This window comes from Strigops habroptila, chromosome 4 (genome assembly GCF_004027225.2).
Source record: "Strigops habroptila isolate Jane chromosome 4, bStrHab1.2.pri, whole genome shotgun sequence".
Classification (NCBI taxonomy): Eukaryota; Metazoa; Chordata; class Aves; order Psittaciformes; family Psittacidae; genus Strigops; species Strigops habroptila.
In genome coordinates this window covers 64,868,028-64,882,080 of record NC_046358.1, presented here as the reverse complement: position 1 = coordinate 64,882,080, position 14,053 = coordinate 64,868,028, and the positions used below count along the sequence as shown (strand labels likewise).

Here is a 14,053-nt window from a genome sequence, read left to right as displayed (position 1 = left end):
GCATTGCATCCAGACCCACTTTGGTATCTTCAGATGTGCATCTGTAAAGCTAATGCAGCACCAGTTCAGCAGTCTCTGACCCATGTTTCATAACACCATGTAGCTATGCCTTCTGTATTTATAGCTGTAGTAGTTTTTTCCTGATAGTATTTTGACACCACTGAGCTATGCTTTCAGCTTATTACTTACAATGAAATTTAAAAAACACCCCCAAACACAAACCCACAGTATCTTGGGAAAAGATCTGAGAGTTGTTATCTGGCATTCCAGACTAAATATTTAACATAGTTCAAAAGGTATATAACAGAAATATTTATCCGTTAGGAAACTCTAAGTATAAAATTTACAAGTCATTACCAGATTAATTTTTCAGGTATCAGATAACGACATCCAGTGCCAGATAATCTGGGCCCTATAGGGGCACAGATGTTTGGAATTAGTAGTTTAGTTTCAAAAGAAAACAACTATTAAATGCAATAGCTTGCTGCCACATCAATATCCAGTTGTTATTGCCGTTGGTGTTCCCACATCCCATTGCAGCTCATTCAGCGTATTTCAGTTATCATAGCCTCTATAGCAATTAAAAGGATTTGCTCTTCAAGAGAAATATGAATGGGTTTAATAATTTTGAAGAAGTGCTGCTCACTCAAGGTCACTCTCATAGGCGGAACTGAGCATCTGAGCACTCAGGTAGGATCTGAAGGAAGTGGTGTTACACCAGCCTGGTTATGCACCTGTTAAACTTTGCTGTTCCTTCTGCAGATCCTCTGTTTCCCAAGCCCCATGCTCTTCTGCACGGTGACTGCAGTAATCTACTGTGCCTACACTGACCTTCATCCCTGGTATGGAATCCATGAACTGCATTTTGCCTACTTATGTACTTATTGCAGTCTCTGCTCTGAGTAACCTGCCATGGAGACGAACCTTATGTCCCTCACCAGTAGGCTCATGGTCACTACTGTTATCCTGAAGTAGCTTCTGCTGAGCATCTGTGCAAGGACAGAGATTTAGGTAGCATTAAGCTAGTAGAGCCATAGATTCAGGCAGTCATTTAGGTCGGAAAAGACTTACAAGATTGTGGAGTGCAACCGATACTCAAGTCATCATAGTTCAGGAGCACAGGCAGAAATGGCAAAGCCAGTTGGCACACTGCGGAGTCTGAATGTGTCAATTGCCACCTTGTCCTTCAGGTGGAAGAAAAGCAGAATGTTTCACCCTTAGACTTCCTGTGTTTGCTCAGGAATTCTCTCAAAGTGAGTAATTTTTAAGCAATGGAAAATAACTTTCTGGTTTAGTGACATTGCAGCTAAAATGTTGACCTTTTGATTACAGCTGGTCTACCAGCTGAAATTTCCTCCAGTGAAGCTCCCATAAAGCTGGTGTGTTAGCTACCTGAAATGTATGCTGCAATACTCCAATCTGGAGGACTATTAGTTTTCTCAGGTGATCTACAGCTACAATTTTCTTAGGGCTTAGTGAAGGTCAGAAGTTCATTTGGGCAAGTTGCTTGCCACAGGTGTTTGAGATAAGGATTTCATGGAGGACATGCTTCTCATCATCTACAGTTTTGAAATACTAGTTTAAATTCAGTGTTTTAGCAGAGGAGCTTGGGGATTTCTTATTGTTTAATTAAGAATTTCTATCTCTGAATGAGCAAAAATATTAGTCCATAATAGTTACTATAGCTGCTGGCATTATACACAAAACCATAAAATGTAGAGCTAGGAAAGACTTATATAGAAGTATGCACTAGTTAGAGCTGCTCTCGTATAGGTAAGTGGTTTGATTCAGTTACCTTTTTTGTTAGGAAGATTATACATTTTAAGAAAACTTAACCAGACATAGGTAGCAATGGTAGATAGAAGGAATGTCTGAAACTCTATACGGCATTAATAGTTTCCTGTGGTTTGGAAATGGTAAGTTAGTCTATTTGACAGACAGTAAAAGTAAGAATAAGAAAAAACCATTTAACATGGGAAAGAATGTTCAAAAGAGGGGGAAGATTTTGCAAGGTAATCTGAGAAAGGCATGTTGGATGGGGCTTTGAGCAACCTGGTCTAGTGGAAGGTGTTCCTGCCTGTGGCAGGGGATTGGAACTAGATGAGCTTTAAGGTCCCATCTAACTCAAACCAGTCTATCATTCTATTTCTGTCTTTTGGCTCAGATCTGACCTTTGGAACACCTTTGTATTGTACAGGTAAGGTATATCCCTTGGTTTTATTAGAAAAATACAGATGGACTCTCAAAATAAAGGAAAATCAGTATTTGTTGAAGTTGAGAGTTTGCATCTTTGTTCTCTGCTCATTACTCAGTTGAAGAGTTCATGTGGTTTGAATGTTTATAGACTCTGTAATACGGAGGATTTGCAAACACTGAAGATTAAGCTATAATGATGCTTTCTTGATTTAATATTTCTACTTGAATTAGCATAAATGATTTTACTTATCTAATGGGATGTATTAGCTTTTTTACAGCCACAACAGCAATAAACAACTGTAAATGCAGAGATATATCTAATTAGGGGGAGGCTGAAGCAATTAAGATGGGCAAACTCTATTGATTATAGCTGAACTGGGTTTGACTTAAGATACATACAGTTGGCAGCAGTGCTTTTACAGTGGATGCCACGAGATGGTTAATGACTGCTATTGATTCAGCAGTAAGGATTTAGTATTTTGGGGGATGGGGGTGGGAGGGGACTGTAAATGAAGTTTTAGAGGACTTTTTGAAACCATAGTACAACTACTTGGAGAGCTGCTTATATAACCAGAAGTATCAAAGTGTAGATATTATGATTGGCATATCTTTCAAATTTTCTCTTTCTGACTTGTCCTCTACCTCATTGGCCATAAAGAACTTTGCTCCTAGATTATGCATTTGTATATCTTCTTTCATAGCTGATGTTTCACTTCTCTGCTATATTGCTTGTTGACAAAGGCATCATGTTAGAAAGCTTAGAAAACTATAAATGATATATGGACATCAGTCATATATATTCATCCCATTCATTTCAGAGTCCTGAGAAGAAGGCAATCATACCAGCTGCACTATTTTTATTACTTCATATGTTAGGGATCAAGCTGAAAATCTTGGTGGTGGCAGAAGACAAAGTCTTGTAACAGTGGAGAATTAAGCTGTTATTCTATTCAGCAGTTTAGATTGGAAGAATTATATTTTTCCCTTTGGTCAGTGGCATGTGTGTAAAAATCTGTGATCGGCAATGTTATGTTCTTTGGAAAGAGGACTGATTTTTATGGTTTGGAGAAGGACACAAGGAAAACTGCATTTAAAACAATGAGGATGATAGTTCATTCTTGTGTTTCACTAGATTAAACAGCTTGCATTTTAAGACCATTTTTTTTCCATTTCCTATAGACTGTTCTTTCTAAACAGCTATTTGCCCTGTTAGAGTTTTGTTTGATTATTTGCTATATCTGAATATACATTGGTAACATTTCTTATTCCAGGAGTTTGAGACTTGTTAATGTGTTTAAATTTAGAAACAAATGTTTGGATCATCCAAGTATAACCCCTGGATTCAGTGTTCATTTGGAATTCCTATCGGATAATAGTGTGCAAGCTGCATCGCTGCTCAGCATCCTCTGTTTTTACTGGATTATCTCCAGTTGCTTGCCTTTTTTTGTTTCTCCACTGCCACTAGAAAGTAGCCATTTGCATTTATTCACTCTTAGGTCCTTATTCATTTGAAGTGGCCATAGTAAAAAGTATGCCTCACACTTGTGTCAACACGAGTGCTCCATGGAGGTTACTGGTGATTTTTAAACAGTCTTTGAAGTAAATATAAAATGTTATAAAACCATTTTTTATCATATATTACACATACATAAGCAGTCTTTTCTTCTCCATCAGGCATGCATGTCAGCTTTTCAGAAGAAGCTGTGGCTTTCTTTAACCACAGTGGTTAGTCAATGAAAAGAAATTCCTAGGAGTTAGGTGCTAAGTCTTATCTCGTACTATTTTCCTGACCCATTATCAATGCAATAATTATTAATCTTATTCCAAATCATTAATCTTATCCCATATTTGGCTTTTCTGAGTATGCACAGTTTTTTCAGGGCTGGAATCCCCACTTTCAAGTCAAGTGAAGTTTTGCTGTTAAGTGGCAAGGGACTTGCCTTGGGACCAGAAAAATCTTACTCTCTTTCCCTAAATCTACAACTGGTTGGTTCCTAGGTATTGCATATGTACCCATGCAGTAGTGTGCACACTGATGATTGCTTTTTTACTTTCTTCTGTATGATACTACCTATATGAGTAATTTTAACACAGTCCTAATGTGTTCTACACTTCATGTGTTCACTTCTAAAAATAAATCCAGATAGCACCACCCTAAAATACTTGTCTGCTCTCAGGGAAGGCTCTACGGGGAGAGACGACTCTTACACTTAAGGTTTAAGAAGGTGAAGAAGAGTATTTCATAGCATATACCCCTTATCAGTCTGCAAACGTTGTGCATCTTTCATTCAGCAGAATGGGGGGAATTAAAAAATGGATATTAATTTTTCCAGACCCACTTCTCCTGCTCCCAAGCTCCCTTTGGAGCCACACTGAAAACCCACAACTTCACAGGGTTATAGCAGCTGGGGTCTATTTTCTATCATATCTCTTGTGGTGGGTTTCTGTTGCTCCCTGTATTCCTCTGGTTTTAACTAGAAATATGTTCCCAGGACTGACAGTTTGACAATTACATAAGAGTACAACCAGTTGTTGGGTTTTGTTTTGTTTTAATTTATTTCAGCACAAAACATAGTTTGTTTAGGTTAATACATAGAATTTTAGCCCTATAGTGTAATGTGTAATAGTGTTAATGGTGCAGCAGTGTTGCTGTGTTCCTGCTTTTCTTTTCTGATGCACAGATTTAATCAGTGAAAGTACTTAAAAAGGTAGCTTTGTGTTTTATATGCTCAAGTTAAGTACATTCAGAAGCATGTTTGAGTCTGTTCAGAATGTGTTTTGGCTTTAGAAATACATTTTTCTTCATTTAAATAATCTTAGTGTTCTTGAGAAGGAAAGAAAGGAAAAAGAAGGCTTAGAAAACTACAGTTGAGATTATTTTAGGACATCAGTTGTAATGGAGTCTCTTCCAGGGTGAAATGTGGCAGATGCTTCATATTGCACATTACAAAACAGCTTCCAAGGACTCTGAAGTGCAACATCTTTGGAGCAACACTTGTCTTTGCACAACAGTCTACCCTGCTTGCATTAGTTTCACAATCACTGCAGTCATCAAATGCAGACATTTTACAAGCTCCTAACTGATAGCTCTGAGCTAATGAGAAGAAAATACAAAGCAAATTAATGTATTGCCATAAACCCCCAATTTTCAGGCATTTTTCTAAGGGAGAGTTTGAAAGGCAGCAAGATTTGTGCTGCTTTAACCTAGAGTGCAAATCTGTAATTATGGTTTGGGACCATTTCAAATAAGAATCAAACCACACATTTCTTTGATAAGTCTTTTTTTGTGGTGCACAGTTTGAGCTCAGTTTAGACCATGAACACAATTCCCACTAAGGTTAATGGGAATAGCACATGAGTGTGGGGAGAGAGAACAAGCAATTGGAGGTGCAATGATTTTATTGCACTGAGTATTAGGACACTGCAGCCTTTTCTAAGCAGCTGTTCTTTAGGTAAATTAATACCTGGGGTCTCTTTACTGCTCCCCAACTTTAACTACCATAAAAGAACTTAATGTATAGTTGTTCACAGTATATCTCACCCGATTGCTATGCGAAACCTCTAACACAAACACTTTTATAAACTGCAGCCATAACACACTAATCTTCTGAACTTCCTGACCCATAAAAACTGTGATTGTTGCTACATGTAAAATTCATCTGGAAATATCCCTCTGTATTTAATGTCCTGGGTATTATGTTGCAAAATCCCTCCTCCTTTGCAGTGGAAGGGCTGCCTGGAAAGTGAAAGACAATGGGGCTGCAGATTGGTGTAGAGAGGGTAACGCTGTACCTTAATCTTGCGGGTTTGGTTTTATTTGGGGCTGGCAATTCAACAGATGGGATGTTCTGATTCTTTTCTCTTTTTTCCTAGGTTACCATTTCAGATTTGATTATTTTTGAAATTAGAGTATTACAGGCTGTTCTTATTTACCGTTAGTCACAGAGCAGTCACCGATTTCCTATACTACTGTGTGAGATAAGAAACATCACATCTATGGGAGCTATTTTGATTAAGACAGGAAGGATGTTAGAGATGAGCAGAAAGCTTTGCTATTCCAGTTGTGATTCTTTTAAGTATGTGTAATATCTGAGAGTTATCTCTAGTAACTATTCTGTGATTAAAGTAATGAATGAGGAGCACTTTGGAGGATTTTCTTTTTAAAGGATACCAGTTACACTTAGCAGAGGCAAGAAAGGATTAATAATAGTCCAGGAGTGTCCTTTCCCTCACTTCCATTATGGATAATACATACTTTTGCTTTTAAAAAGCTACATGATTCTTGTCTGATTGTCAGCAAAGCTATTGGCATCGGCAGCTTTGCATTTACACACATGTACATCACGAAGGGGCTGGGTTGACTGCACTCTGGGGTGCAGGCATACCAAAAAGCAGAAGAGTCATGTTTTTGTCTTTTATTCACCACCAGACTAACTTAATATAAATAATCGTAAAAAAAAGAAAATTAAATGAACAGCTTTTTATTAAAACACAAACATTTGTGTTAAATGCTGCTTTTCCCAAGCCGCTTTTATTAGTAGTATTGTTCTAAATTGCAAGTTGTCACATCCACCAGCCTCTAAATTACCAGTCCTCTGGGTTGCTATAGTAACACCGTGGCCACTAAAATATAGACTCCAGCTCAGAAAGGCAAGCTCAGACTGCGGCTCATTTATTTGAAGGTCTTGGCAGCAGAACATCTCCACAGTCTGTATTTTATAGCCTTTGACTACTTGTGCTTTAACTCTTTCAACCAAAAATGTAGCGCTGTGCTAAAAGATGTGGTTTTATTTAAGATATTTTTAAGGGCACCCAAGCTGCACAGAGTTAATAAATACATGGGTGTTGTTGACTTCTAACTACTCTTTCCTTCTTTTCTCTTTGGTTTCGGGATGATTGACTGATGTTTTCCTTGAGGTGAGGCTTAGATGACAGCGTGGTATCGTCTTCTCCACTTCCTCCATCTGAAAGGCTGCCCATCTCCTTTTCATGTTGGGATCTCTCACTGGTAACCTGGACAATGGAAATCTACCCTGGCTGGATTAGAAATGTAGTTTCTTGCTTAGTGTAATAATGGGAATGGATTTATGTATTCCCACTTGGCTGGAAGTCAGTGTGTTGGTTAATGCTGGTAACTGTATAAACTACAGCAAGAGTCAGTGTTTTGCGTGGGTGCCTATTTAACTAACAAAATATGATGAACACTATAGGCTCTGTCTTGAAGTTAATCCTTTTTCCTTGTGCATATTACAGTAATAGGCTCTTAATTTCATGAGTTCAGGCATTTTTTCTTAGTATGTTTTCTTCATTTTGCACTCCAATTCCCTGACATGCAACTGTTTGCCAAGTTCATCTTAACTCCTCGCCCCTGACCTCGGTTTCCTGTTCTGACTCCTTGTCTCCAGACTCACCTACTTGTAGCATTATTCCCACCGACTGTTCTGCTCTCAGTGAACCAGTCCCTTGGTTCTTCATCCACCCAAGGGCTCCCTGATCTCTCACAAGTCTTCTACTCCAAGCTCCAGTGCTGCTTTCCGTGCCAAACTCATCATGGCTATCCAACATTCTATTGTCTCAGCTATTACCATTCCTCTTGTATTTCTAGTATTTCTTTTTTGGGGGGTGCGTGGATCATTTCCTGTTTTGTGCCCATTAGCGCACAGGAAACTCCACAAGTGATGAGTGTACATAAGCTCTTGGTGGCCAGCTTTCCAGTCCTCACTGTCCTACAGGTTTTCTAATGTTTACAGGTTACATTTCTGCAGCATTTAGCATTAGGCTCATTATAGTGGCTCTGAGCACCACTACCTGCAGTAAACAGAGCTGGTGTAACTTCCCCTATTAGAAGTAAAAAAAATTTAATGTGTACAGCAGAGATCAGGGAAGAATCCTGTCAGAAAATATTTATATTAAGCTAAAGTAAGATTTTCGAATGCTAACCACCATAAATCAACCAAATATATATAAATATCCCATTGAAATAAGGGGAAGGAAAAAGCCCCTTACTTTACAACTGTAAATAAGGGTTAGTGTGTTTAATCCCTACTCAGATAAATCTTGCATATCTTGTCCCAGTTGCGTAAGGTCTTTATTGGGGATACCAGTGGGTAAATTGCTATTTTCAGTACTATTTGTATTGAAAATATTTTTCTACCCCCCAAAATTATACTGTTATATTTTACCAGTATTCCAAATACTTTATGTTAAAACATTTGGGATATATCTTCTGCTACATTCTGATAAAACTCATTGTTTCAGCAGCCATGTTGTTGAATCCCTCTCTAAAAGTAGAGTAGGAAATATGCTTTCAGAGCCTGCAGTCTTTCAGCCGAGATCAAATAGTGCCACTTAGTACCTTCAAGTACAGGGCTGTTGACACGAGCTTTTACTTCCTAGGATACGGTATGTGCTCTGGAGGCACCCAGTCTGCCTGCTGGACTGCCATCAGGTTACAGCTTTTCACAGATGACCTAGTCCCAGCAGAAAGTCTTGACCTCGCACTTTTTCAGCACTTCACAGGTTAATTTTGTTGAGGGATCAGATTTCTTTCTAGGGGAAGTTTCTGATGATCACCTTCTAGCTAGGCTTTACTTTCCAGTGTCTTTCAGAGCTGCTGGATGTGCTGGAAAACAACCTTGCTCCAGGTTTTTTTTCCCTAAGTCTCTTCCTACATAGTCAAGTTAAAAGCTCTTTTATTTACGGGGGTGTTGGATGGTAGCCTAATGAAGGTATCAACCTGCAAAATAAATCTAAGCCCCTTTACTGGAATTCTTCATGGGCAACAAGGTGGAGAAGTGCTTTGGCCAGGGAATATTGCAAGGTAAGAGATTTTTTTTCTGCACTTTTAAAATCGTGGAAGTGTGTTGTGTTACAGCTTTAGCTCTGTAAATACTGGCAGCGATGGAAACACGTTAGAGAATGGAGTAAATCTGGGAAGTTTTCTCCCTCCACTATTTCATTTGAACCATTGTATGCTACATAAAATCAATATGTATGTTAGTAGATTAAAACTGTTTGAATAACATAATAGGAAATGCCCCATGTGGGAACTGACAGCTATTGCTGTGTTTGTTTTTTCGGATTTAGCTTTGGGGTTCTGCAAGGTTTATGGACAGTTACAACTGTCGCACAGGTTGCAATCTCACCAGCTATCTTTCCACTAGCATTCCAGGCTTTTAGCCTCAGAAAACTGTGGGGCTTTGTTGTATTTTAGCACCGTGAGTTTGCTTTCTGTGGAAGGGAGGAACGTCAGTACGAATGAGCTCACTGCAGAGAAACAAAGGCGTGCGTGGAGCTCTTTCTGGCCAGATCACAGCCCAGAGTGCACTTGATTTTTAGGACATAATATACAGTTTTTACTCTCACTCCTGTACAAATTTCTGTCGGCTTCCTAGTTTGTCTGAGTAAGGTTAGAAGATCTTTTTCCTTCTTACAGTTTCTTTCAAATAAGCCTAATTTTCAAGGCTGACAGAAACCAGGAATTACTGGTACTACTTGGGGTGTTGCAGTTCTGCTAGGGAAAAAACCTGCTTTCAGAGTTGGTAGTAGCTGACATCTTCCACACATCTCCATATTACAGAGAATAAAAGATTGCACTTGATGACGTGTCTGTTCTATAAATCACTGCTGTGATAACGAGGTTGGTTTTCAGTGATTTGACTTCCTTAGAAGCAGTGCTGTGCTCTGTGATCAAATTAACACCGCCTATTGCCAAGCTTTAAGACATCTGTCAGCAGGCTCTAACGTGTTCAGAAAGACAAATTTTGTGGTTTTCTCCCTTTTTTTATGATGGGAGAAGAGTGTGCAAGCATAGGCATTATCTTTGTCTCCATCTGCTTCACTGCGGCTCATACTGCTGAGTGAGAGAGGAGCCATTCTCATGTGTGAAATCTGCTTTGCTGGTGCACAGGTTTTTGCCTTGATCAATTTATGTAGAAGCGTTACAGTGTATTTTGAGAAAGGAAGAACTTCAGCAGTGACTGGGAATATGTGTGTGTGTGTGTATCTCTGCATTTTCTGCTGAGATTACAGCCTGCAGACTTTAACAGATTTGCATTGGTGTCACTAGTGGAGTTAAAGTGTCAGGAGGGATTAAAACAAGACTGGGAAGGAAAGGAGCCATATTCTACCTGCCAGCTGCTGGAGGTTTTGGCTCTGGGGCTGTGTTTTATAGCCGCCTTTCCCTGAGTGAGGCTTCCCGGTGGTCCTAGTTGTCCATTTGTGCTGGGAGAGCAGGTGGGCAAGTGGCCCTCGCTGGAGGCAAGTGGGTCCAGCCCCAGGAGCCTTTGAAAAGCACACTGAGCAGCAGGGAATTTAAATGGATCTTGCATAGTTTTGTTTCTGTACTGTCCTTAATTCCTTTCCCTCCATGTTTTACTTACATCAGTCCTGTAAGAATTTAGCTAATCTATTCGTTTTCTTCTTGGTGTTTTAAGCCTGGTTCTATTGTGTTTTGGAGCCTCAAGCTGCCAGGTACCAGTAAGTGGTGGTGAGCTGCTGAGCTCTCACCAGCTCACTCCAGTGCTGGAGAGCATACAGGAAGTAGTTGGGTGTCAGAAATCGTGTCTGTGCTCCCCTTCTTTAAGTGCTCCCCCTTCTTTAAGTCATAACTTAAATAGTGCCTTTCTATGAGGATGTGATGTGATCCCGAAGGTATCTGCTTTTGGGGGAGAAGAAAGTATCAACTGGTAAGACAGGCAGGAGAAAGAAACCTACATGGTCCGATGTTGGGTTATCATCACTCTCCATTGCCTGGAGGAGAGAGGTGTTTGGGCTGGGCTTGGCTGAGAGGTAAGAGGAGGAGGAGGCATACTGCAGTGGTGATCCACACCTAGATGTTTGCCAGGAACTCCTCCCTGTTTCTTCACTCCAGGGATCCTCAGCAGCTTTGGCTTGACCTCTGTGGATTTGTTCAGTCCATCGCTGTCACATGCTGGCTGTACACTTTACAGGGATGTATTTTCTGGAGAGTTGCAAAGGCTTTGTTCATAACAAAGGATTTCTGTACAAACAAGGATTTCTGACCTTCATTAGAAGACTTCCCTCAGCACTTCTTACTGTCTTGGAAAAAAAGGCAGAACAAACAAAGCATAATTCTTTTTACATAATAACAACTAAGGTTTAGCACTGATCTTATTGTGATGTGACGACTCTGATTTTCTTTCCAGCTTTCACTGGTGCAGGTCATTGGGAGTCAATGGAGTAGCACAGAAACAATCAGGGAGGAGAATCAATCCCATGGGTGATCAGGGATGAGCATCGATCCCATGAGTGATCAGGGACGAGCATCAATCCCATGGGTGATTCAGGGATGAGTATCAATCCCATGTCTGTTGAGTGTGCTGCTGGCTGCAGGGGTGCCCTGTGCACCAGGTGTAGGTCTGGTCTATAAACTGCGTTATAAAAACAGTAAGTCTCCAGATAGAACACTAAAGGGGGTTTATAGGTTGTGAGTCCAGGAGAATGGTTTGGTAGCTGGTTGGAACATTTTACACTGAATTTTTCAGACCTAGCTGGGAGTTCGTGTTCATTCCGCACTTGGGTCAAAGGCAGTGCCTTGCTCTGGTTCCTCACCTTCCCCTGAGGCTCTGCAATGCCAGAGGAACCGCTGTTGTGAACAATGGCCAAAAAAACAAGTTCCACCAGTCAAGTATTTTGTGACTGAATACAGTTGTGCTGGCTGCTGCATTTAGTGGCTCCAGGCAGTGATGGACTGAAGGGTCTCTGAGCAAAATGTGTGCAGGGGAAGAAGGTGCCATTGTTTTTCTGTTTTAGAGCAGGGGGTGATGAGCTTTAGTAGAAAGTGAGATTGCTTTCATTAAGCTTTACAGTTTCTGATAGTAAACTGCCTGAGATGAGCCATGTTTAGCAGCTCCTATGTGCATGTGTGCTCAGCTGACTTCAACTTTCGACAATGGTTTGATCAAATTTCTGGTCAGATTTTAGGGGACAAAATAAAATGCAGTGTTATTTTTGTAAGGTTATTAGCACTGATATAAAAAGATTAAATTAAAGGAGCATATGCAGTTTCCCAGCTTCTACCAATCTTCTCTTACCCAGTCGTTTTTGGCACTGATTGATACTTTTCTTCTGTGAGTTCTTCTTTTTCACAAATAGGTATTTTAAGTGTAAACGTTGAAACCGCATCTTGGCGGAATTCTAAACAGAGCTTGACAGTGACTCGCATTTCAGCTTTGTGGTGGTAAACCAAATAGTCACTGATCATGGAAATAGTCTGAATAGCTCACAGCACACTTAAAGCACTTCAACTCTGCACCAAAATATGTCATTAAAAGGATTAGGTTCTTCTCCAGAAAAAACAGCTTGAAACGGTCTATATTCATTTTGCCTGGTTTACTTTTCATGGTCTGGTTTTACAGAGTGTTTCAAGGTAACAGTCCTATCCCCGGGCTCCACCTTGGGTTAGAAACAAAAGTGGTTTATTTTATAATGAATTGTAATAAGAAGAGAGTAACTGAAGATGTGGGGAAGATGGATGATACGTAACAATGTAAAATACATTAATTAAATTTGTTTTGAAGTACATTTCCATCTCTTCTTATGCAAAGGGTTATTTGTTACCTTTCAGAACAATTTGAAAGGAAAACCATGCAAGGGGCTGTGTATGGTTTTTGGATTTCTCACACAGTGATGTCAGTGTTGTAGGAAATCCCAGAAGAAAACAGTGGAAACTGCAGCGCTTAATGTCTCGCATTATAGCATATCTACATTTATCTGGCTTTTTTATTTTTCCTTTTATTTCTTTGAAGATGCTATGAAGTTTTCATCATTTTACACCTGGAGTTTTTGTTGTTGTTGTTCTCCTATCAACTTATAAATAGTTAAATTTTTAGGTAGACGAGGATAATTACCATGCTGAAATATTGTAAAGCCCCAAGGCCCTGTCTTGGACAAATGTATTTTTCACAGTTCATTGTAATTTTGGTTTTGAGTGTAGATCCAGCAAAGTTAAAATCCACACCCATCTGTAGAGAAGGGTGCATTTTCATCCTTCAACAATAGCTTTATTTAGTTGGGTTTTAATGACTCCTTTGCTTTGGATGTGTAAAGGGGGAAGCTTTCTTGCAGAGTGGGGCTGTCCTGAGGATCACAGGGTGATTTTCTATCCAAGCTGACAAAGAGCAGCCAATTCTATGGATGATGATTATGTGAAATGGAGAAGTGCTGATAGACTGTGGAAAAATACAAGCCTGAGCCTAACCGCTTTGCTAACCTGTTTCAAAGAGCAGCTTTGAGTAGCTGACCTGGTGCCGTATGCAAGTGATCTGTAGTGGCACCATTGGTAGTCACATAAGGGTGATCAGGCTGAGATGGAGAGGGAAAGAAGGGTGCTTAGTTTCATAGAAAGCAAGAGTCAGCTTTGTGGGAGTTCTGAAGTGATGGCAGTGATGGATTTTAAGTGGGTGGTTGTGTATTTTTGTGTATAATACACTTTTAAGGGTTTGGGTTTTTTTGCAATTTTCAGTAATCAAAGTAAAGTTTCAGGTGATTGATCAAATAGAGAAAGGAAAGGCCAAACATTTCAGCTTCAGGTTATAGTCGAGTAGTCTTCTGCTGACATCAGAAATTATTAATTGCACCAGCTAAATTACAAAGATGTTATCTTGCCTCTGGGAGCCAAGAACACCTTAATTAGGGTTCTTAGATTCCCCATTCTGCTTCGTTGCTTTTGACTTTAACCATCAAGGCACTGGATTGAGGTAAAAGTGAACTAATGTACGTGGAAGACTTGGGGTTGTTTCAAGAACAACATGAAATTGAGATACCTCAGTATATTAACAGATGCTGTCCTCTTGCGAAGCTGCAGTGTTCCCCTACATGCAGATACACACCTGCG

At 39.8% G+C, this 14,053-nt stretch overlaps 1 protein-coding gene across 7 annotated transcripts in view; it reads left to right on the top strand.

The window, feature by feature from the left end:
• The window catches only part of NAV2 (neuron navigator 2), a 404,040-nt gene that overhangs the window by 329,707 nt on the left and 60,280 nt on the right, over positions 1-14,053 (top strand). The window contains exon 1 of one of the 7 annotated variants that reach the window (XM_030482682.1): positions 8,679-9,016. The exons of the other annotated variants lie outside the window; for them this stretch is intronic. Coding sequence (XP_030338542.1) covers positions 8,919-9,016 — 98 coding nt within the window. The 5' untranslated portion in view covers positions 8,679-8,918. Of the gene's footprint in view, positions 1-8,678; positions 9,017-14,053 lie in introns of those variants that run through there. 7 annotated transcript variants of the gene reach the window in all.